Source organism: Hydra vulgaris, chromosome 06 (assembly GCF_038396675.1).
Source record: "Hydra vulgaris chromosome 06, alternate assembly HydraT2T_AEP".
Lineage (NCBI taxonomy): Eukaryota > Metazoa > Cnidaria > Hydrozoa > Anthoathecata > Hydridae > Hydra > Hydra vulgaris.
Window position 1 is genome coordinate 28,473,620 of NC_088925.1, and position 23,881 is coordinate 28,497,500.

Sequence of the window (23,881 nt, forward strand, 5' to 3'; positions counted from 1 at the left end):
GCATAATTATATTTACTATTATGCTTCAAATTTATTATAATAGTGTATAATTTTATAATAGCACTTTAGGCAAATGCTCCCAAACAAGAGCATTGCTTAAAATGCATTTACATTGCACTTTAAGCAATCCTTTTGTTTGGGAGCATTTCTTAAAGTGCAAAGTAAATGAAACTGCTCAATGCAAAACCTGTAGTGTTATTGTAACAATTAAAAAAGGCTGCACAAATGTTATGTGAAAGTTTCTAAAGATTAAGCATAAAGTAGAACTGCCATTATTACATCCTACAAAACAGCTCAAAGTTCATCCCAAAAAAATATCAGGAAATTTGTACAAGAAAAAGATATTATTGCTAATATACTAACAGATCTTATTGCAATGGATGGACTTTCATTTAACACTGTTGCTAAAAATATGTGGTTGTCTAATCATGATATTGTTAGTACAACTACAGATGTTGCATCAATTATAGCAGACCTTCCAACTCTCCAGGTTTTACCGTGAGACTTACGGTTTGATAACAAATCTCACAATGTTAATCCAAAATTCTCACAGTAAATTTTAAAAATTTTTGAAGGAATTTTTTTTCTCGCTCAAACAAGATAAATCCCAAAAAAGGTTGTCGTTAATCAAGAACTAATAAAAATTAAGTACATAAGATAGATTATAAAACAGATGCCAACGTTTTTGCTTGGGTTAGTTTATATTTTAAATCAAATCCAAATTTTTAAAAATGGCGACAAAGTAAAAATATAATAACAAATTTAGCTTAACAAGGTGCGCAGATTGCCCGGTTAGGGCAATGATTTTGATGACAATCCTTTTGAAGAGGCTAAGTTTTCTAATAAGATTTTTGAATAAATTTTCATTGATTAATGATTTTAAAGATTATTGAATAATATACATTAAAAATGATTTCGGCTGATTTTGTTAGCAATTTAAAACATTTAACAAAAGTATTTGGAATAATCATTTATGAAACAAGGTACCATAAAATGTCGATTCTGTGGTGAAACAAAGGTTCACCTCCAATATCATCAAAAAATTTTTTAGATACCTTTGGAATAATATTCCTCAAAGTAATGCTGAATTGGAAAGGTTGTTTAGCATTGTAAAAAAAAAAAAAGGAAGCTGCATGAATAGCTGTTAAAAACCTCAAATAAAGCAAAATATATTTGCAATTCTCAACATAATGAATAAAAATTTATTTATCAAATATAACTTATCATACTAATTTAATTTTTCTTGTTTGAAAAAAAGTACTTTTTTAAAATTTTTTTTCGTGTATCCAGGTTTTTGTGTAAATCTTAAGGTTTTTTTTAATGAATCTCAAGGTTTTAGAAAAAAAAGGTTGGAAGGTCTGGTTATAGTTAAATTTGGCTGTTTAATCAACCTCAACATCACATTTGCTATATAAGTTTTTGCTTATGTCAGATTCATATGATTGTCATTGACTTGAAACAAAACAAAAAACTTTTCCTGCTGTAAGCAAATTTGAGTCTCAACAGCAAAGTACTTTGGCTTCCATCTTTACAGGCTTTAAAGTTTTAACTAAATCTTTAAGAATTAGCTCTCAATCTGATATTGTTATCAGATATTGTACTTGGATAAGTGTCATTTTAATACATTTTAACTTGACAAAGCCATCAACTATATCAAATAATGAGTTTCCATGTGTCTTGCCGTCTAAAATTGGTTTAAGTTCATGTCTAAATTCTGATTTTACATGCTTCTGCAACATATCGTCATTTTTAACAGGTTATTTTTTAAACAATTTTTTTATAAAATTCAAACTTTTTTTAAAATTGAAAAATAATCTTTTATAACAACAGTCTCTGCTTAACTATTTTCAAATTCAATGTAGCCCAGCTTTTCACCTTGATTAAGCTCTTCACTGTCATCCTCACTGCCATCCTCACTATTATTAATTTCAAATTGATCGTTCTGGTTTAAAACTTCAGTTGGTTTCACATAAAGTACATCTCCTACTGCTAAATGGATTGCATGGACATCAAGCTTTAAAAACAAGACATTTAAGCATAAGAAATCCTAATTTAATTCACCTCAGATTATCTAAACAACACTAGTTTTCTATTATCTGGTACTATAGATGCTTTTGGAGTAAAGCCAAAAAAACTCAGCAGTTATATTGTTAGCTAAATACTTTTTACAAAGGCTTTTGCCTCTAACAATTAAAGAAGCTTGTACAGAAACTATTAATGATGATTTTGAAATTGATGTAGAAGAAAATTTTGATACGAAAACACAGCTAGAAAAAGCTATACAAAGCTAAAACAAGAATTAAATAATGGAGATCACAAAAATGAATAAATGATAACACTATTAATACCTTATGATTTTTAAAAAAATACTACTAAAATAATGAATGTGATAAAAATTGAAATTAAAATAAGCTTTTTGGTATGAAGTGCTGCAAAGAATTTATTTCACAAAATTAACTGTGTTTATATATATTTTAAAAACAAAATTTTCTTGTGTAAAATTGTTTTTTTTCTTCTTATTTTTAAGTTGAAATTGGATCCGCATCCAAATCTTAAAAATCCTGGTAGGATCCAGATCCTAAATATTTTGCCAGATCCATTATGCCCTAGTAATGACTTCATAACTTTCCATTCATTATTTGTGCAAAACAGAAAACTGCTTTCTAATTTAAACTAAATGCGCAATTTAATTATTATCAAGTGAATTATTTTTTATACACTTGATTATATACTTAAATATATTGTAGGCTTATATAATATACTTATACTAATATAATATATCTTATAGTGTAAATATATATCTATATATAATATATATATATATATATATATATATATATATATATATATATATATATATACACACTTATACAAATATAATATTTAAATAACTTATATACTGACGCATATTTGTAGAAATGCAATTGTTACACCAGTAAAAACCAGTTCATGAAGGCATGAAACTAGTGACGTTAAATTTTTTTCTTTGTTGTTTGTGAGCACACTTCCCAAAGTTTCAATAAACAATATGTAAAAAAAATAATAATAAACAGTAGAATCCTGTTAACTCAGACTCTGAAGAGATTTATATTTTGAATTTTTCTGCTGAGGAAAAGGAGGGTTCAGATATATGTGATTGTCTATGGCTAGAGGGAAGGAGATAAGAATTGAAATATATAGGGTGATGTGCTTTATGGATGACCCCCCTTGATTGCATTTACAAACAATTTGTTTTACTAAAACAAAAATAAAAAAGATTCTAACTGATTTTTTTTTTCAGGAGAATAGCAAATGTCTTTTTTTTTAATGTCTAAATAAAAGTATTCGTATAATTCTTATTTTTATTTATTTATGTATATTTATATGTCAACCAAAATAAGAATGCATGAACAAATAAAAAACAATAATATAAATAATTTTAATTAACATTAAAATAAAAGATTTTTTTTCAAAATTTTCCTACTATAAAAAGTTTCATTTAAAACCTTGTCAAACCAACACGACGAAATAAGAATTACTTAATGGCATAGTTTATTTTGTTAACGAAAAAGCGTCAGAACTTTAGTAAATGCTTGTAGTTTTAACTTACGTTACACAATTTTAAAATAAAAGTGTGCTTTAACTAAGCATAATTATGCAAAACTTTTAATTGCAAAAACGTAACATTTAATATTCTTATGCATATATTATTGAAAAACTTAAGTTTTTTGACTAAATTTTAGATAAAAACAAAACTTTATCATGTTTTTGTTAACTTACATTACATGAAAAGTTCTTTCGTTATTTTATTGAAATATACATATTTTAAAAAGTATAAAATCTGATCAAAAACAATTTGAACATGTTAGTTCCATTTTCACGCTAAATTAATTTTGGTTATGCAAATAAATTCTAGTTAAAATAACACTTTATAATGAAATTTTACAAATTTTTTTATAATGCAACAATGAGAAAAACCGTAACTTTCGAAAGCATAAAAATGACTTAAATAAATTACATTTAGTACTAAAGGTATATTTAAACTTTCATGTGTCTAAATCAATATTCATTTAGTAAAAGTTGACAAAAAAGAGAATAAAATTTGACTACTTTTTCATTTTCTACCATGGAATTGCCCATATATATATATATATATATATATATATATATATATATATATATATATATATATATATATATATATATATATATATATATATATATATATATATATATATTCATTCAAGTGTTTTCAAAAGATCATACAAGTTTACAGCTTTTTCTAAAACAATATTATAAAATTTCGTTTGGGAATAATTGCAACAAGTACTTCATTAAGTGCTTAACTTTAGTATCTAAAAGCACATTTCTTATTTAATTATTAAATGGTTTCAATACATAACCCTAACCAAACAAAAACCTAGAAGTGTCTGAGGTTGGCAATTTTTTAATGACCTTGTTTTTATCCTTAATGGTGAAACCTTTCTGAAAATGGTTTTATGATGCCAACCTAAAACAGTTTAAGGTCGGTAATTTATTACCCACTTTAGTTTTCCTAATTCCAAGGGCTGTCGATGCATGCATACTCACCTGTATTTGCTTTGGGTTTTAGGATAACCTATTAGGACATGGCAGTTTTGAAAAAAAACCTTCTCACTTTAAAAAGGATTTGTGATTTTGAAACACTGTTACATTTTTCTAATAAAAATAATAAAACATGAATTTTCCAATAAAATATGAATTTTCTAATAAAAATTTTCCAATGAAAATATAAAATCACAAATGAAAAAAATCTTACCATTGTCACATTAGAGAAACATGGATTCTCTAAAGCTGTTGCAATTCTATCAACTCTGTGAACTGGACATTTATTTGCCAAGGTCCTTTTTTAAGTTAATTTAGCATTGAATTTCTAATAACTTTGTTCTGGTGCATTTTAATTGATCATGTTATAAAAATAAGAATAAAAAAATGTAAAAAAATAAAACTAATTATTAATATTAAATTTACTAATTGAAAAGTAATGTTTTCTTTACTTACTCTACATTACATGTATTTGGAAACTTGCAATTACTAAAAAGAAAACATATCATATGACATAACATATATCATATGAGTGTGTGTATGTATGTACACATGCACATGCATTTCATGGATATTTAGAAATAGTACTTATCTAAAGTAAAAAACTAATTGTACTATAATAGCAATAATAATATCAAAACAATTATAACGAGTTAAATGGTAATAATAGCAATGTTAGTGATAATATTTATATTAATAAATGTAATCCATATAATAATAATAACAATAATAATAGTAATAATAATATTGATAAATATTAAAACTAAATATTAAACAAGAACAATAAGTAATAATGATATGAATAAAAATAATGTTATAATAATATTTATATTACATATAATCATACCAAAAGCAATAATAATAATAAACCACAATGAGCTCAACATTTTACAAACAGTATCTCTCCAAAAAAAAAGGCATAAAGACGAGTTTTAGTAGCTTAGTGATTTAAAGAAAATATTAAAAAGAAAAATTATATACTGAATAAAAAATGGTAAATTATTCCATGGTTTCATGGATTGGTTTGTGATTTATGGCCGTACTTAACTGAACAATCATTTAGGATATATAATTTAAGGTTACTAAAAGATGGAAGATAAAAACAAGAACTTTTTATAGTAAAGAAAGTTTTTATAGTAAGTAAAGAAATTACAGATTGAGAGAGGTAGGGTAACTTGCGTGTGATTCCAGACAAATAGACAATTTATTAGATGAACAAGAGCACACAGTTTGATAACTTTGGATAGAAAGTAAAGGATATTAGATTTAAAATGATATTCTTGAAAGTATATTATTTTAAATTTCTTATTTTGGATATTCTTAAAAATTATTGGTTGATAAGTAGTTGTAGAAGTATTGTAGAAGTGCACTTAAATTATAAGTGTATATATTAAAGAGTTTGTAGTATGTATGAGAAATAAAATTTACATTAGATATAAAAGATTTGCTTTTTACTATTAATATCTATTTGCTTTTAGCTGATTTAATACAGTTTTATTGTGCTAATTGGTCAGGTGATTCAGTGCTATCAAAGTTACATATGTTGGAAGATCATGTTATTCCATTTAAAAAAAAATGGGGTGCTGGGTTTGGATATTACAAACAAGGAGGCAAATCCATTCAACATAAGTTTAATAAATTATTTATCATATATCAATCCCTTCTCCAACTAAGGGGCATAAGAAGTATTCTTAAATCACACCATCAAAAACTAACCCTATAAACACCAACCTTGAGAAAAAGAATATATTGCAACTATAAAGTATTAAAAAGGAAATTCTAAAAAGTGTAAAAATATATACCCAAGAGATAAAATAATAATTATAAAATAAAATAAAAACAGAGAAGATACTACAAAAATATATAAAAATTACCAAATAAATTTTTTATTTTGTCGGTTGCATTTTGTACTTGTTGTACTGTAATTGATATTTAATAATAATTACTATTATTATTATTAACACTATATAGCAGTAGCGGGTAACCTAAACAAGTTAAAGTTATTTTTTCAGTAAAATTAAATTTAAGCAATAACCAAAAAATAGTCAAGTGTAATGAAAATAATAATAATGATGTTTATAAATTATTCAAAATTTTTATTTTACAGTACAGTTAAAAATTCTCAAAGTTTATTTCAAAAAAATAAACAAATCACTCAATATTACAACAACAACAACAACCACAACAAAAAGCAATATATTTACCAGTTAAAAGATGTGAAAGGTTATTGGTAGAAATTCAATGATCCTGGGTGCTTTTTCTGCATGATAAATAGGTGATTCAAAATACTTATGTTTTGACTCCATGATAGAAGGCAATATGTGAGGTGAGAGTGAAATAAAGCTTAGTAAATAGATTTTAAAGTTTTTTGTAGTATGAAATGTCTTAGCTTTGACAGAATGGCAAAGAATCTACTCAACTTATTAGAGATATCGTTATTATGGTAAGTCCAGGCTAAATTTTTGTCTAGCTATACCCAAGTAGTTTACAAATTTTTTGCACCGAAGCTTTTTTTCTTTTTAAATTAATTATGAGCTGCTGGTCTACTTTTTTGTGACGACTTTTAAATAATATTTAATAAGTTTTTTTGTAGCTAAGGTAAATTTTGTTGACATTTAGCCAATTGCATAGTTTTTTAAGGTCGTAGTTAACATATTTTTTGATTTTGTTAATGGACTTATTAAAATAGAGGAGGTTTGTGTCATCTGCAAATAAAATTTAGGCCAAAATGCAAATTAAAGCATTTAAAAATAGTTTTTATCTTATTTATTTATTTATTTACTAATAAAAAAAATGACTTTAATTTATTGAGTCAATAATATGGTTGCAGCATTAATTTTTACAAAAATAACCTAAAAAGAAGCAGTTAAAGTCTTATAAAAAAGATTATGCAGCTAAGAATCGCAGCTAAAATCTCTGAAATTTCTAAAAAATTTTGCACATGCATGCCTAAACATAACGCTCGTAATTGACTGTGCATAATTTAAGGTTTTTAAGATTTTGGGGCCCTAATTTTGGGGGCAGGGGGCAGATCCTTAATTCACGGCACTGGCCTACAAAAATTCCTTGATGCATCGCTATATATATATTCATTTTCTGTTTTATTCATTTATTATAAAGAAGTGAACAACTTTGGAGCACTTCAAACCAAATCCCACTTATGCATGTTTGCACTTATGATTGCACTTATATTAACTTATTTATTATATATATATATATATATATATATATATATATATATATATATATATATATATATATATATATATATATATATATATATATAATTTTTTTTTTAAACATCTGGACTTTCAACAAGGCTGCAAGCAACCACTAAGTAGAATTGGAAGTTACTGGAAGAGAAAAGATAAAGATTGTAGAGCAAGATAATGATTGACAGATGACTTAAAGGATTGCAGATTATATGAATCAGGAAAGCAAGACGAAGAAAGCGAATTCCAAAGAACTGATGTTCGAGGAAAAATATTAGAGGAATAAGAGTTTTTGGAGATAGAGAATAGAATCTGGAGTAAGAAAGTGTTGAGCTCAATAAAGAAATACAACCTTAGCTGATGCTAATTTTGCAACATATTTGATATATGGTTTTTAAGAAAGATCGGAAGAGTTAATCCTAGAAGATGAAGGGTAGATGTCTCATCAAGTACATTACCATTTATAAATATAGGAAGATCTAAATTATTGCAATAATGATTGGCTGAAAAAATATATTAACATATATTAATTTTTTACATTATATTTATATTTTAATTTATATAACTTATATTATTTTGTAACCACTTTGCACTTGCAAAAGATTCACATTTATGCTGTTTAGATTTATGCAGATTTGCAGGTATGAAAATTGCAATTATTAAATGTGAATTCTATAGAATTTTTGTAGTATACAACTCCTTCTGGTTGGTATTTTAGTCTTTATGGGGATCAAATGGATTAGACTATTTGATTACATAAAATCATGAACACGGGGTCTATCAGTTGGTGGGGGAGGGGGACCAGAGGGGAAATTTAGTGACTTTAATTTCTCTAAATTTAGGAGTCCCATTCCAAATTTAATGATTTATTTTAAGTATACCTGTTAAATAGAAGGGCCTTTGATATATATATATATATATATATATATATATATATATATATATATATATATATATATATATATATATATATATATTTATGAAGACCACACGGGTAAAACCACAGATGTCACATTTTTCTCATTTTGAGAAAAATGAAATTTTTTGTTTAGAGACATCGATATCAGTTCATTGATAATCTATTAATTCCAAAGTATTTTTTTACGACATTATAGTCTAAACACAATATATAATTGCAGTCTTTTTGCTAATTTGTTCACATTGCCCATTCGAAGTCAAGACACTCAATTTGGACATCTGTGATTTTTTCGTTGTAAGTTCAGCAGCTTGCAAACTATAATACTGCTTGTAACCGTTTAGAGCACTTATTTTGTTAAAAGTAGATAGCAGTAGATAATACAAATCAAATAACTCATCAAATTTTTAGAAACTTTATAAAAAGTACCCATGTAACAAATTGTTTCCAAAACCCCATTTATCTACCATATTGTCTGTAATCCATCACTTTGCATTAACATGTTTACTGCCAACTATGAGTATACTCGTAGTGCTTATTTTTTGTCAGTTATATTCAGAATAGAAAATACTATAGAATTATTTTAGATTAAAAATATTTTATTTATTGAAATGTTGATATCTAGCCTTGGCAATGAGAATGAAAACCTTGACAAAAATTAATCATTGCAGACTTTATGGCTCAGCAAAGAAATAAAGCATAATTTAAAATATCTTGGCAGCGAACGTGTTAAAATTCTATAACCCAGACAAACACCCCATTGTGAAAAAACCCTTAATAAAAATAAATGTTATTTTTATTTTCAACAAAATATTTCTAAAAATATGTAGATATACGTTTTCTAAATAGTTATTATTTTTTACATTCTCTTACTCTGAGTCAGAGATTTGCTCTGATTCTGATTCCTGGACAAGTAGGTTATCAACTGGCAACTGATCATAGAAAGACTTATTTTGTTCACTTACAAATTTTTTTAGCTTCAATAAGACTTTGAATTTTTCACAAGAAAGTGGCAAAGGGGTTTATGCTTGTTTTGGCTTATCAGACACTTCAAAGACATGTTTAGATTGGGTCAATATTCTCCCTCTTATTGAACCAGAACATGATCTAGACCTATTGGATGTAACAGGCATAGAACTAAATATACCACTCCAGTTTTCCCTATACATAATTAAGTTAGAATTAGCCTTTGATATTTCAACTTCTCTGAGTGAATGTGTCTTAAATGGACAAACAACTAATAAGCTTGGCTTTAAAAACTCTGTAAACTTCAGAAACTTTTCTTGTGTCATGTTTATAATGTTGAATGGCTCTGGTTTTTCGCGAGATGCCTGGAAAACACTCCTCCAATCTTCTGGTGTTTCTGCTGGAAACTTTTGATTAATAATAGCTATATCTCTGTCACATTCCATGTAGGAATGACCTCTAATAGGATATGAAACTGTTATGCTGTCAAATCTTTCTATTTTATGAACTAGATGGTACAAGAAACGCAAAACTGTCCAGATTTTATTTTGTCCTCCACAGGAATTGCAAAACAATTTGATATGCTTTACATTTTTAGGCAAATGACAATTAAAAAAATCATGAGGCATAGAACATACATCATCCGAGCCTTTGTTGCCTACGGTTTCATCATAGCAATAAAAATATACTTTTTGAGTAGAAAGTATGTGAATGTTGAAAGAGTAAAATGACAGTTTCCTGGAGTAGTATACATCTTGAGTTGAAATGTTTGGGTATTTTAGATTTTTTTGAAAATCAAAGCAGATTGTTGCACAGTCTAAAGTTTGAGCTTGTAAACGTGCTGAGCTTGTAAACGTGCAGTTCTTTTTCTTTGGTAAAACACTTCAGCTTTTCTCTGATGAAGTTCAAGAGATCTATTCAAAGTATTTTTGTTTTTTAACAAATCATTAGCAACAATAGAGTCAATAGGTACTTGACAATCTATTGCAACTATTTTTTTCTTTGTTAAATCACAAAATGAGCAGGTGTCTTTTCTAGGATATCCAAATGAAATGTTAAACTTTGAATTTTTTGGAAACTTTGAAAAATTTTACAATAACTTTCATAGGAACACTTTTCTAAAGGATACTTTTCTTTAAACATGCAGTACATTTTAAAAATATTTAAGTCTTCTGGAAGGTAAAGTCTGGTAGATTTTGTTCTAGAATATTGAGAAGATCGTCCTTGAAATGACTTGATATGCTGCACTATCATATCAATGTTTTCAACAGAAAAAGCATGCTTTTTGTTTTTATGATGTCCTCTCGTGTCTTTACAAGGTAGACCTAATGATTGAAAAGAAAATAATTGAAATAACATGACAAGACATAGTTTGTGTCATTATAAAAAAATTCTAAATAAAAACATCTTATTATTTTAATGCTCGATTATATATAAAGATGTATACAATATATACATACATACATATATATATATATATATATATATATATATATATATATATATATATATATATATATATATATCATAATTTATATATATATATATATATCATAGTTTATATTAATAATATATATATATATATATCATAATTTATATTAATAATATATATATATATATATCATAATTTATTTTTACATACTTGTGACTGAACGAACTTCTTTGATTCGCCTTATACGATTTTCTGTCAAACCTAATATAGATATGAATGCTTTGATACACACACATATTTTTGTAGAACTTTTATCTCTAACCATGTTTAGGTGATACTTAAACGAATAACTATGAAATTTAGATTGTTCAATTATTAAATTTCTGCTTCGTCAACGCTTAATGCTATGAACAGAAATAAGAGAAGAAATATACAAATCCTGCTCATCCTTTGTTTTCAAGTTGTTGAAGTATGATATAAGTTTTATTCTGTCATCTGTTGTAACTTCAAAACACTTCAGACTAACACAGTTACATGGTATTCCTATAACATGATTTCTTATTCTCAGATCTCGAGTAAACTCTATTTTTCTTCCATTGACTGCCTTTTTTTAGGTTTTTTCTGTGACTGTAGGTTTGTTTAGATTAGCCGCCATATTTTTTTGTTGTTGATATAATTCACCTCCCCAAGGCTGAGAAGGCCACTGCAGATGAGGAGGCTACTTGTGGTTATAACCCTCTCTCAATTCTATAACTCTGAAACATGAACCTTGACGAACAAGGCTGCTGCGCGGAGAAATGAGTTAAGCGCTGTACTACCAGGGACGTGGTAAGAATCAAACTCGGAACCTCTCACTTATGAAGCGAGCGCTCTACCACTACACCACTACCGCATTTAAATAATAACTTACTGCATTTTTAATGATAAATGTTGGTCACGTGACTTATTATTTTATTATCATTGGTTTAGTTATTAATAACTTGGACAACTGCATTTTTTACCAAGTAAACATTGGACATCAGTGGTTGTTTCAAAGTTGCCCTTTTTTTTAAATGACCATAGAACCTTAATTATAAATTTTCAAATTAAAGTAGCTTAGTACTAGAATATCATAAAAATATCTCAAACTCAAAATTTTCAAAAAGTGGACATCTGTGGTTTTACCTGTGTGATCTTCAAATATATATACATATTATATACAATAAAAAAATATTACAATATTGTAAAATTAGGAATGTTTTTTATTGAAATTTCCTTAAATATAAATGGAATTCTTAATTTGAAGTCAAGTCCTTACAACAAGAATCAAGTTCTTAAAATAAGAACAAAAATGCTTAACCTACAATCTTTTGCTGTGTTAAATATGTATTCATATACATATAAAAGTTAAATTTATATATGTACACACACACACACACATATATATATATATATATATACACACACACACACACGTTGTTCTTTTTTTATCACTATTGATGTTTAATATCATAATAAATTTATTTAATGCTTTTTAAAACATAACAAATTTTGTCTAAAATTAATAAATTTATAATAGAATATATTCCATTATAAATTGATAAAAATTATATTTTTTTAATATACAAAAAAAAAAATGTTTATAAAAATAAAATAAAAAAATTAAATAAAATTTTAAAACTTTTCTTAAATAATATCTTCATAAAAGACCATCATTATTTGATGTTTAAGTTATTTAAAACCCATTTTATTTAAAATGTCATTTAAAACTCATTTTATTTAAAATGTAATTTGTTTAAAAGTGTCACTTTTAAAAGTGTCATCAGTGCTGTTTAAAAGTAGAGAAATGTAGAAATTGTTTCAAAGATTTAATATATTGTGAAAATATAAAGTTATACAATTTAGTTTAATTCCACAATAAACCACCATCACCCCCACCTCCCACAAACATTAGTGAGGTTTGAATTCCTCCATTTACACATACATCCTACACCTTGCTATATTTGTGTTTTTTTTTTTCTTTTTTTTTCACTTTTAAGCTTGACTTTTTTAACTTTTAGTTTCATTCTTTAAATAAAAAATTAAATCCTCTGATTTTAGTATTAACATTTACAAAATTTTTGAAGAAAACACAATTGAAATATTTATTAGTTTTCCTTCTTTTACTTTTTTTCATAATAAATATTGAACATTTATAATTGTTTTTGAAATTGTTTTAATTTTTGTTTTCTTAGTATTGCAATTAATTTGAGTGTTACATCTATTAGATTTAAAGAGTCACACATTTTCTGCAGTTCCAAACTTTATGAAGCAAGCTGTAGAAAAAGATAATCAGCTCTTTGACACTTGGGTTTCAGAGCAAAATAACAACAGAGTAATAATTTATATTGACAATTATTAACAACAGAGTAATTATTAACATAAAAATGTATTTAAAAACTTATTAAGTGAACAATATTTATTTATTAAAGAATGATTAAAAAGAGAAATTTTATTTTTCAAGTTATTGTTTTTTATATTTAAATAAATTAAAAATTGTGAATTTAATTTTTTTTTTCTAAATTTCAAAACACTTTATTATAAAATAACATTTTTTGAAGCCACTGCTAATCTTTAGTGTGTGTAACCAATAAAGTTCATTGTTTCCTTATAGTATTTTTCCTCAGGTTAAGTATTTTATTACTTTTTTTTTAAATTCTAAAAATTATGGAGCGTTGTGTTTTATACGAGTACAGAAGTTTTTGTGACATACTCAGCCTGTATGCTGATCAGCCTGCATGTATAGTTTTAATAGCTCTTGATTTGCATGCAAAACAGTAAATTTAACTTGCATTATTATTTTAAATAAAAGGCATTTTAGAGAAAGCTGAACTGATTTGCATGTATAATTTAACTTAGATGATTAAAAAGACGAACTTATTGTTTTCATTTTATTAATGATATAATTGAAAAATAAAGCAAGAAGTTTTAATTGCAATAGATTTTTAAAATCTTGCTTCTTTTTTTTTAATTTAGAAAATTGCTATAAATGCAGGTTTGGAAAAGAAAAGGTCAATCCAAACAATATTTGAGCGCTTGATAGTTCAAAACAGTATTTTTTTATTATTTTGTTATTTTTTTATTATATTTTTTACAAGCAATTAAATTGTATTTATATGTAATTGTTTCTATGTTAAAATGGTTTAATTTGATTATTTGCGTTGTCTAAGAAAAGAAAAGTTGGTGATTAAGGTTTAATAAAACTACTCATGGTGACATAAAAAAACTATGCAAGTATATTTTGAAACCAATTATTGATTTGAAGAAGTTTTTTTTTTTAATTTCTGTGTAAAAAAAGATTTGGTTTTTATTTTATTTATATTTTTTTAAGTATGAAAACAAGCTTTTTAGCAAAAAACAACCATATGTGTTCTGGTAAAAATGATGAAAGAGTATTTATGGTAGTATTGTTAAGGCAAAAACGAACAACTAAAAACTCGCTATATAACAATTAATATTATCCTTCTTGAAATACAGACAACCTTGTTGCATTAACATTTATCACTGCTATACAACAGACTAAGCTTACGCATCTTTATCACATATGCCTGCAAATCTGGAAACAATTGCCTACACTTAAGTTTATATTTATCTTCTAATTTTTTCAAATAAAATTTAAAAATAAAATAATTTTAGCTTATAAAATAATCTTGCCATCTTAGTTTTCCTTTTTATGTTGTTAGACTGTATGTGGTTTTGACACATTACTTTTCAAAATTGTTAGAGCATCAGTTGTTAATTAGCTAAAAATTAATTTTGATTAATTAAAAAATATCTATTATTACTTGTACTCTTGAATCAAATAATTCGGTGTCTTTAAAAAGTTTTATTTTATATTTAGATGAAAGTTTTGAATGGATTTCAGTTAAATGGTTAAAAGAATGGTTGAATCATGAAAACAGATTGGTTCCACCAATAGATAACACTGAATTAATGTGTATTCATGCATTTGCTGATCCCAATAAACTAAATCAAATGAAAAGAATTTCTTTTGAAGCTGCTGAGATTCTTTTTGATAAGTATGGTGGGTTGCCTCGTCTGAAATCAATTTGTGCTCACTGTTTAGAATTTGAAAAAAGAAAAGAAGAATTTGAAGAAGAATTAAATGAAGATATGAAGATATTAAACTATCTACTGAAACCAAATAATAAGTGCGTAGTTTTAGTTTGAAATCTTTATTAACGAAAGAAATGGTTGTTGTTTCATGTTGTTTCATGTTTCATGTTGTTTCATGACTTAGTAGGTTATTAGTTTGATAAAAGTTTTAAATAAAAAATTTCAATTTATATATATATATATATATATATATATATATATATATATATATATATATATATAATATATATATATATATATATATATATATATATATATATATATATATATATATATATATATATATATATATATAAAGAAGGAAAGAGAGAGTCTAAATATATATTTAGACTCTATATACAACAGTCTTGACAAAAAGTTGTCACTTTTGAACTGCTTAGAACATGCAGCCGATCTTGAACATGATCTTCGATGGTAGCTTGGGGCTTGTGATAAATTTCAACTCAAACAAAATTAGTTGTTCTTGCTAATAGCAAGGATTATCTTTTTCCGGATATTTCCAGATATTTTTCTCAACTTTTAGTTTTTCCAAATATTTAGAACGTTTTCCATACATACAAGTTTAGGTATATTTTTTGTAATATGCTTGTTATTTAAGCTTTTTCACTCATCACTTATACAAAATTAAGAAAAACATTATTCAAAATTGAAAAAAAAAATGGAAACAGCTCAGTTATAAGCAAAATTAAGGGGAAAGTATATTCCTGATTTTTTCTGTATATTTTACCTAAACAATTTTGCAGATTTTTAAAATATGACCTGGATGATCTATGTAATAGTCATCACAATATTGTTAATATTCGTATATTGATGAATAGCAACACTCTTGCTTAGTCCTTTTTCTTTTTGGACTATCATTCACTACTGTCCTTTCATGGAAACTATATATACATTTGATTGCAAAGTTAGAATCTTTAAAGGTTGGCTTTATTTTTTTTTTTGTGCTAGTCATTTTCAGTTTTGATTGTTTCAAAGTTTCTCACAAATGCTACCATGGTTGCTGTTCAATTATTTCTTGTTCCTCTTAACAACATGCATCTTCTAGTATCTGCCATACTTCTAAGTTGTACTCTTTGATTCATTGTTATTTTTTAATGTTTCTATTATTTTAATAACTCGTGATAAATATAACTTACTTATTTTCAACAAAAATTGTAATGCAATCATGTACCACTCCAAATACTGGCAACAATTACTTGATAATATTGTTAATAATGTCATGGTGGTGCAGTGGTGTAGCTCTAGCTTTACTTACTTAGTAAGTAAATGGTATATAATTCACATTCAATCACACCCCTAGTACAGTGTGCAACATATTTCTCTGTATAATAGCTTATTTTAACATAGATTGTGTTTTAAATTGAGTCAGGGTTGAGACAGTTGTTTAAAAAATTTTTTTATGTTATATTAAATTCATAAAAGTTTACTTAAGACTTAAGAATCTAGAAGCAATACTTTTTCACTACTTGGTAATATACAAACAACAGTTTAGTGAGAAATTTTTTTAGTTTAACTTTGTGTAAAATGCTCGAGTTTATTTAATGTTTTTAGTTTAGTAATAAGCTGTTTGCATTTAAATATTTTATGATATTGTTTTTTATTTCTTTGTATTTGTTAATTATTCTATAAACAAATAGATATTTTTAGAGTAAATTTAGAGAATGGAAAGAGTTATTGGATTGGAAAAAAATCTTTAAAGAAAATTAAATTATTAGCGCAACAAGAGTTTGTTAAATGCAAAACATCAGTTTGTCAAGCAAATGAAGAAGGAATTGGAAAAATCAATGAGGAAATTCAAGGAAAATCTAAAATTGAAAATTTTAAAAATGTTACATTTTTTAACGAAGACTGCTTATGTTCACATGGTATTTTATTTACAAAATTACTTTTTGTTTACAAAAAGAAGTATTAAACAAGGTTTACAAAAGATGTATAAAATAAGATTTGCAATTTAAATTATGTAAGTGTAATATATTAGTTGTTTTTTTTATTAATTTCACCCTCTTATCTCATCAGTCTCATCCTTCTATTATTTCACCACCACCCTCTTTAATTTATCACCACCCTCTTTCATTCAAACAGAGGCTTTACTTATCCTAATATTTTCCATATTAATTTGTATTTGTTAAAATGTTTGTTATTAAATCTTTTTTTTTTAAGATTGAAAATTGATTTTTTTAAATTGTTTTTATTAAACAAATAGTTTTGCTAATATATTTTTTCACCACATCAGCACAAAGTGAAATAAACAATTTTGGTGTTTTGATATTTACATTATTGAAAGAATCAGCAGGACAAAATTAATAGGTGTATAATTTGGTTTATGACAAATGAAACATTCTGTGAAAATTTTTTTTCATTGTTCATAATAATAATTGAAGTCAGATTAGGAGCAAGGTTTCCTGTTTGAACATTTTCAGGTTCAAATATTTTCAGGTTCCAACATTTTCAGATTCAAGCATTTTCATGTTCGAACATTTCCGGGTTTAAACATTTTCAGGTTTGAACCTTTTCAGCTTTAAACATTTATATGTTTGAACATTTTCAGCCTTGAACATTTTCAGGTTCCAACATTTTCAGGTTCAAACATTTTCAGGTTCCAACATTTTCAGTTTTAAACATTTTCAGGTTCAAACATTTTCAGTTTTTAACACTTTCAGGTTCGAACATATGAACTTTTTGACATGATTTTCCTCTAAAAGTAAAAACATTACAAATAAATTAAAATTGATAACATTGTTTTCATTTTTTTGTTTTTTTTTTTGTTTTCATTTAAAGCAAAAGCATCAAAATTGATTTTTTAATAAATTATGAGTTTTATTTCTTATTATTATTATTACTTTTTTTAATGTTTGTTTGTTTTTTTAATTAATTTTTGTTGTGGCTAATAATTTTACAACAAACTAAATATGTAAAAAAAATAGTTTTGAATAGTTGCTTGTTACTTATAAGTTTGTTTTCTCAAAAAAAAAGTTTGAATCAATAAAAATAAGGGGAGGTAATAAAACTTTGAGATTATAAAATAGTGGTGCAAAACAGTAAATAAGCATGTTAGTACAATTAAAAGAGCTGAGGCATATTTTGAATTTTCTGAAGAATTAAGGAAGTGCAAACATTGTTTTAAAAATAGAAGTGTAAAATTGTTTTAAAAACTCCTGGCTCAACAACTATAACTATCACAAAGCATTTAAAAATAAAGCACAGATTTTGGATTTTAAAAATGCGATAATCCAGCTTCTGAAGCTGCAAGAAACATTTCTGCCGAAATACTCTGAATTGAAGCTTTGCAGCAAAAAACTCTGTATGAGATTTTGAGTTGACAAGTTATTATTGATGGAATCAAATTTCACATAATTGCCAAAAATTTAAACTTTAATTTTTTCTCAAACTCCTCAAACTGTTTGTGATCTTGTCATTAAAGGGATTTCCAACTCCAAGACATAGTGTTTAATGAATATTTTAAAAAAATGGGTAGAATTTTTTAAAATAAAAACAAGGCAAGCATTTACCAAGAAAAACTAACTTTGTAGTTTTATTGTTAACCCTTTCATTACCAAATAATATACAGTAAAATAATTGTAAGTGAAATCATTCATATAAATCTTCAATTACAAAGCTATATATTAAAAAATATTTGTCAGAATTTCACTAATGAGACCTTGTTTTTTTTGTCAGAAAAACGGCCGCCAAACTATTTTTTTTTATATCTATTTTTTATAAGCTTTAGTTATGTAATTAAATGCTGTATTTAACGTGGTCACATACTAAAAAATATCATAACCCGCATAGCAGGTGACTGGTAATGAAAGGGTTAGGCTCACATTCTCCATTTTTTGTCAGAATTTTGAGTCTTATTATTTATTAAATATTAGAATTTTAAGTCTAATTTTTATAATAATATTCTCTTTATTATGAACACAACTTGTATCTTGGGGATTCTTTTATATACTTTAGACTTGTCAAAATAAGTTATGTTTTTTAAAATGAAGCTTCATGATAAAGATTTTACCTGACATTTGTTGAGTATGTCCAACTAAAAGAAGAAAACATAAAAATTTATCTTATAAATAACTTCTTAAAAAATTATTTAACTTATTAAAAAGCTTTTGGACTTAAGGACAAGATGTAAACCTCTATAATTGGTTGTTAGTGCTCTTTCAAAAGGACGACCCTTTTTATTCTGAAATTGTGATTTTTTTACAAAAAAAAACTTATACTAGTTTTTTTAAGAAAAAACATTGATTTAATTCATTTTATAAAACACTTCTAAAAAACCATATCTAAATGTTTTGTTTAAAGATGATCAATTTAAGAGCAAGATTAAAAGAAAGAAAATGAAGAAAATTCTTGTCACTAATCTCATTCAATAATCTTAGCACTAATCTCATTCAATGATTGTTTCAGTCATCTAATGATAAATCTGATGGTGAAAAAAGGTTTTATAAAAATGATTTTATAACTGATTATGTGAGAAAAAATAAAACTGAATTTAACATTACTGTAAACAGTTCAGGACTAGAAACAGCTTCTACTGACAGTGTCAGTAGAAGCTGTTTCTAGTCCTGAACTGTTTACAGTAATACTTTTAAATTTATCCCTCAAAATTACTCCCAAGTTTAGACTTAGATGTTAGAATGCAAAGTTTTCTCAAAACAACCACTACTCTCTTGATTGTTATAAAGAAATAGTTATAAAGAAACAGGATTATTTCTTGGTAATCATTTCCAAATTTTTTTAGGAAACTATTTTCCGGATTTTCAAATTTCCTTTATGATTTTTTTTCTATTTATAAGTTATTTTCAATCTAATGATACTTTGACCACAAGTTGTGAGTTTTAAAAGCTCTTGTGAACCTTTCTTAACATCTTTTCCAATTTTTATAGCTACATTTTCATAAGTAATCTAAATAGAATATGTTGTGTTTGTGTATATTGTTTCAAAAATTTTCCAGAAGAAAGCATTTCATGTTGAAACATTTTTAAAATACATGTCATTCAGAAATTGCTGCTGTGAAATTTAAACTCATTTAAAATTAATCACAATTCAATTAAATTAAAATCTTATTTAAACAAAAGCTTGTTTTAAAAGAGTAATTTTTGACGCCTTGAAAAGTCATTAAAACATTTTCATACAAGTTTCTCCTTCATCTTTATCTCACTTAGGGTAACTGCTACTAAACATTTTATATAATCATTACTCAATTACATTGTTTACTTTTTAAAATTATAATTTTAAATCTCAGGAGACCTATGTATATCAGAAGGTTCACGAAAACTTGTATCAGAAGAAGTGTGGTGTAAATGTAGAAAATACTTTCCAAAAGCTCCTGAATTTTTATCATGTGCACAACCATGTGAATTATGTGCTGTAAGTTTGTTTTTTTATATGACTTTATATGTATATATGACTTGGTTTTTGAATGTCAAATATTAACATGAATGTTATTTGCAGCACTTTTTTTAAGTAATTTAAATTTTTAATTTTTTAAAAAAAAAAAACATTTTACTATATATATATATATATATATATATATATATATATATATATATATATATATATATATATATATATATATATATATATATATATATATATATATATATATATATATATATATTATTCCTGGTTAACACCTTGATATATACATACATGTATGTATGTATATATCAAGGTGTTAACCAGGAATAAATTTGATACAGCGTTTTGATGAAATTGGGAATTTCTCAAAATGATTCCCAATCACCGTCCCCCCCCCCCCCTCCTTCCTTCCCTCTAAGATTAAAATGTGTTCTGGAAATGCGTGAGGTCCTTTTCTTATTTTCTTTCCTTTTCTACTCTGCCTTAGATATTGCATACATTGATTAGACAGCCCCAAAAATAAAATAAAGCTACTTCCTGTAACATTTATTGAAGATGAATATGAAAACAACACAAAATTAAATGTGGCTTCACAACGACACAGTAAATTAAACTCCAGTTTCCAAAGAATTTTAATCAGTGTACATTAGTTTATAATTATTAAGAATTATAGACTTGATTTATTTTTAATCCTAATATATCACTGCTGCTTTTGTTTTAAGAATATTTTTTTGAATATATATTTATTTTTCACTGGTGGGCATTTATTTAAATTGGTACTCAAGCAAATTGATACAATTAAAAATACCATTTAATGCCTGCAATTTAAAATAATAGTAAATAGGGTTTGAAACTCTTAAATTTTTACTAGTTACTATAATTACCTTATTTACTATAATATTATTTATAAAATAATTACCATAGTTACCGTTGTCCATAAAAGAAGTTCAACTAATAGCTAGAAGTAGAAGATGCTCTCGTGTGCAGAGATTTTTAAAGTAATTTAGCGATTTATGTTCTATGAAAATCTCCATGAAAGAGAGTCGATGATCTTCTACTTCCAATTATTTAAATTGAACCATAAAATATTATTATGACTATGGTTCATTCAAGCATTTAAATTTGCTTTTATGTTTTAAGTTCAAGCAACCGGTGAATATAGTTTTCTTATTTTTTCAATTTCTAGTACCTGTTGCTTTTTGTTTACATTTTAATATACATATTTTTAAATACAAGCAAGTTGTAAAGTAAAAAAATCTATTTTTCTTGTTAAATAAGTTTCGAGTACCATTTTTTTATATATTATTTTGTATTTAACTTATAGTTCAGAGGTGGTTTTATAAAAAAGTTACTCTAGAAACGATAGTGCTGATAAATAAAAAAGATTATAGTCGATGCAAATCTCGTAATTCAGTTAAAACAAAAAACAATAGCTAAAGGACTTACCGTAATATCCGCATTGATCAAAATTTCAAAAGTATCTGACATAAACAGCATCTCAATATTTTGAATAAACTTTGTTGACAAAACACATGTACTGCTTGAAGTATTCAGTAAGACTTAATAAGTAATTTGAATTTTCAACCAAATCAGGGGAAACTTTTAAAGAAACAGCATTTGCGGGTATTAAACTAAACAAATTTATTTTTTTAGATTGTGCTTTATTTATTATTTGCTGTATTATTACTTTATATAATATTTGCTGTTGTTGGAAGGCATTGCAAAGAATTACTTGCAAATTTTGAAATAAGAGTTTTACGAGCGAGTTGCCAAGAAAAACCCATAAAATCGTTGGAAAATGTTTTTCCAAGAAACATTCACAGTTATGCAATCACATAGTTATACCAATAATGGCGATTTTATTTTAAGTTTTATACAATGAATTAGAATTTCTAATGTTATTTTACTATTAGAATTTAATATAATTTTCAGAATTTTATTAAACTTTATTAAATTTAATATAATTTTCAGAATTATTATAAAACTTTAATTCATGATTTGGCAGACTTTATTTAAAGAATGGGATTTTTTTACATTTAAATTGGGAATTTTAATTTTATGAGCATTTGGGAATACCGCATATGATGGGACCCCACAGGACTAGTTTACACCCACTGAATATATTTGAATATATATATGTATATGTATATGTGTGTGTGTATATATATATATATATATATATATATATATATATATATATATATATATATATATATATATATATATATATATATATATATATATATATATATATTAGCAATTGCTCTCACCTGTCTCCACACCCGCATAAGTCAGTTTACACTGGCAAAAGTTTGAGTCGTATTTTTTACTTGCATAAACAAAAATAGTAAAAATCATCTAACGCATTTAAAATAAATTAATTTTATTAGTTTTAATATTTTTATGATTTAATAATTTTATAACTTAAATTTTATTTTTATAATTTAAATTTATAATTTTAAGTATTGCATAATTAAGCAATAATTAAAAAAAGATGTTTATTCATTATTATATTTTTGTAAGCATCTTTAAAGTATAAATGTTTGTTATTGAAGATTTTTTTAATATTTAAAATTAATTTTAAATAATTTTGATAAGTTCTTAAGATTAGTATAATAGTTTCATGAAAAATTAAAAAACTTTAAAAAAAAACAAAAAACCTATTCTTATAATTACTTGTTCTTTTGCTTGGAGCTATTTCAGTGCGATTTTAAAATTTTTAAAATCAAAAAGTTTCACAAAAAAGTAGAGTAACTAATGAGCTTTTATATATGAAAACATGAAGAAGTTTGAAACAAAATAATATTTATAAAATAGTCAATCTTTTGAATAAAAATGCGATCTAAATATATTCTAAAATAGAGTTGAAAAAATTTTGTCAAATACAATGTTCTTTTTAACTATATAGTTATAAAAAAACATTTCGATGAATAAATAACAGAAAACAACGACTGTTTCTCTGAATTCTCTGATATCATATGAAACATTACAGTGTAAATAAAAAATCAAAAACGTTATCAATGATCATAATCATTTTATTTTCACCATGAGCTTTGTTATAATAGCAAAAATGTTCCCCACCCCCCTAAGCACTATCAGCATTGGTTGCTTGCATTGCCCGCTGAGTAATATTTTGCACACCTAAAGTTTTTAAATGTTGACCAAATTCCAAAAAAAAAAAACCAACGTAAAATGAAAATAACTAGAAGTGTAATAAAAGTGTAGATTAGTGTTCTTTTAAAAGTGTAGATTAATGTTCTTTTAAAAGTGTAGATTAGTGTTCTTTTAAAAGTGTAGATT

General features: G+C 25.4%; 1 protein-coding gene across 3 annotated transcripts in view; it reads left to right on the forward strand.

Moving 5' to 3' along the window:
• Nucleotides 1-23,881, forward strand: part of LOC100197103 (ubiquitin carboxyl-terminal hydrolase 48) — an 89,922-nt gene that overhangs the window by 42,590 nt on the left and 23,451 nt on the right. For all 3 annotated transcript variants that reach the window (XM_065799798.1, XM_065799797.1, XM_065799796.1), the window contains 5 exons: nucleotides 13,336-13,442; nucleotides 14,084-14,159; nucleotides 14,949-15,258; nucleotides 16,871-17,088; nucleotides 20,466-20,590. In XM_065799798.1, coding sequence (XP_065655870.1) covers nucleotides 13,336-13,442; nucleotides 14,084-14,159; nucleotides 14,949-15,258; nucleotides 16,871-17,088; nucleotides 20,466-20,590 — 836 coding nt within the window. The remainder of the gene's footprint in view (nucleotides 1-13,335; nucleotides 13,443-14,083; nucleotides 14,160-14,948; nucleotides 15,259-16,870; nucleotides 17,089-20,465; nucleotides 20,591-23,881) is intronic.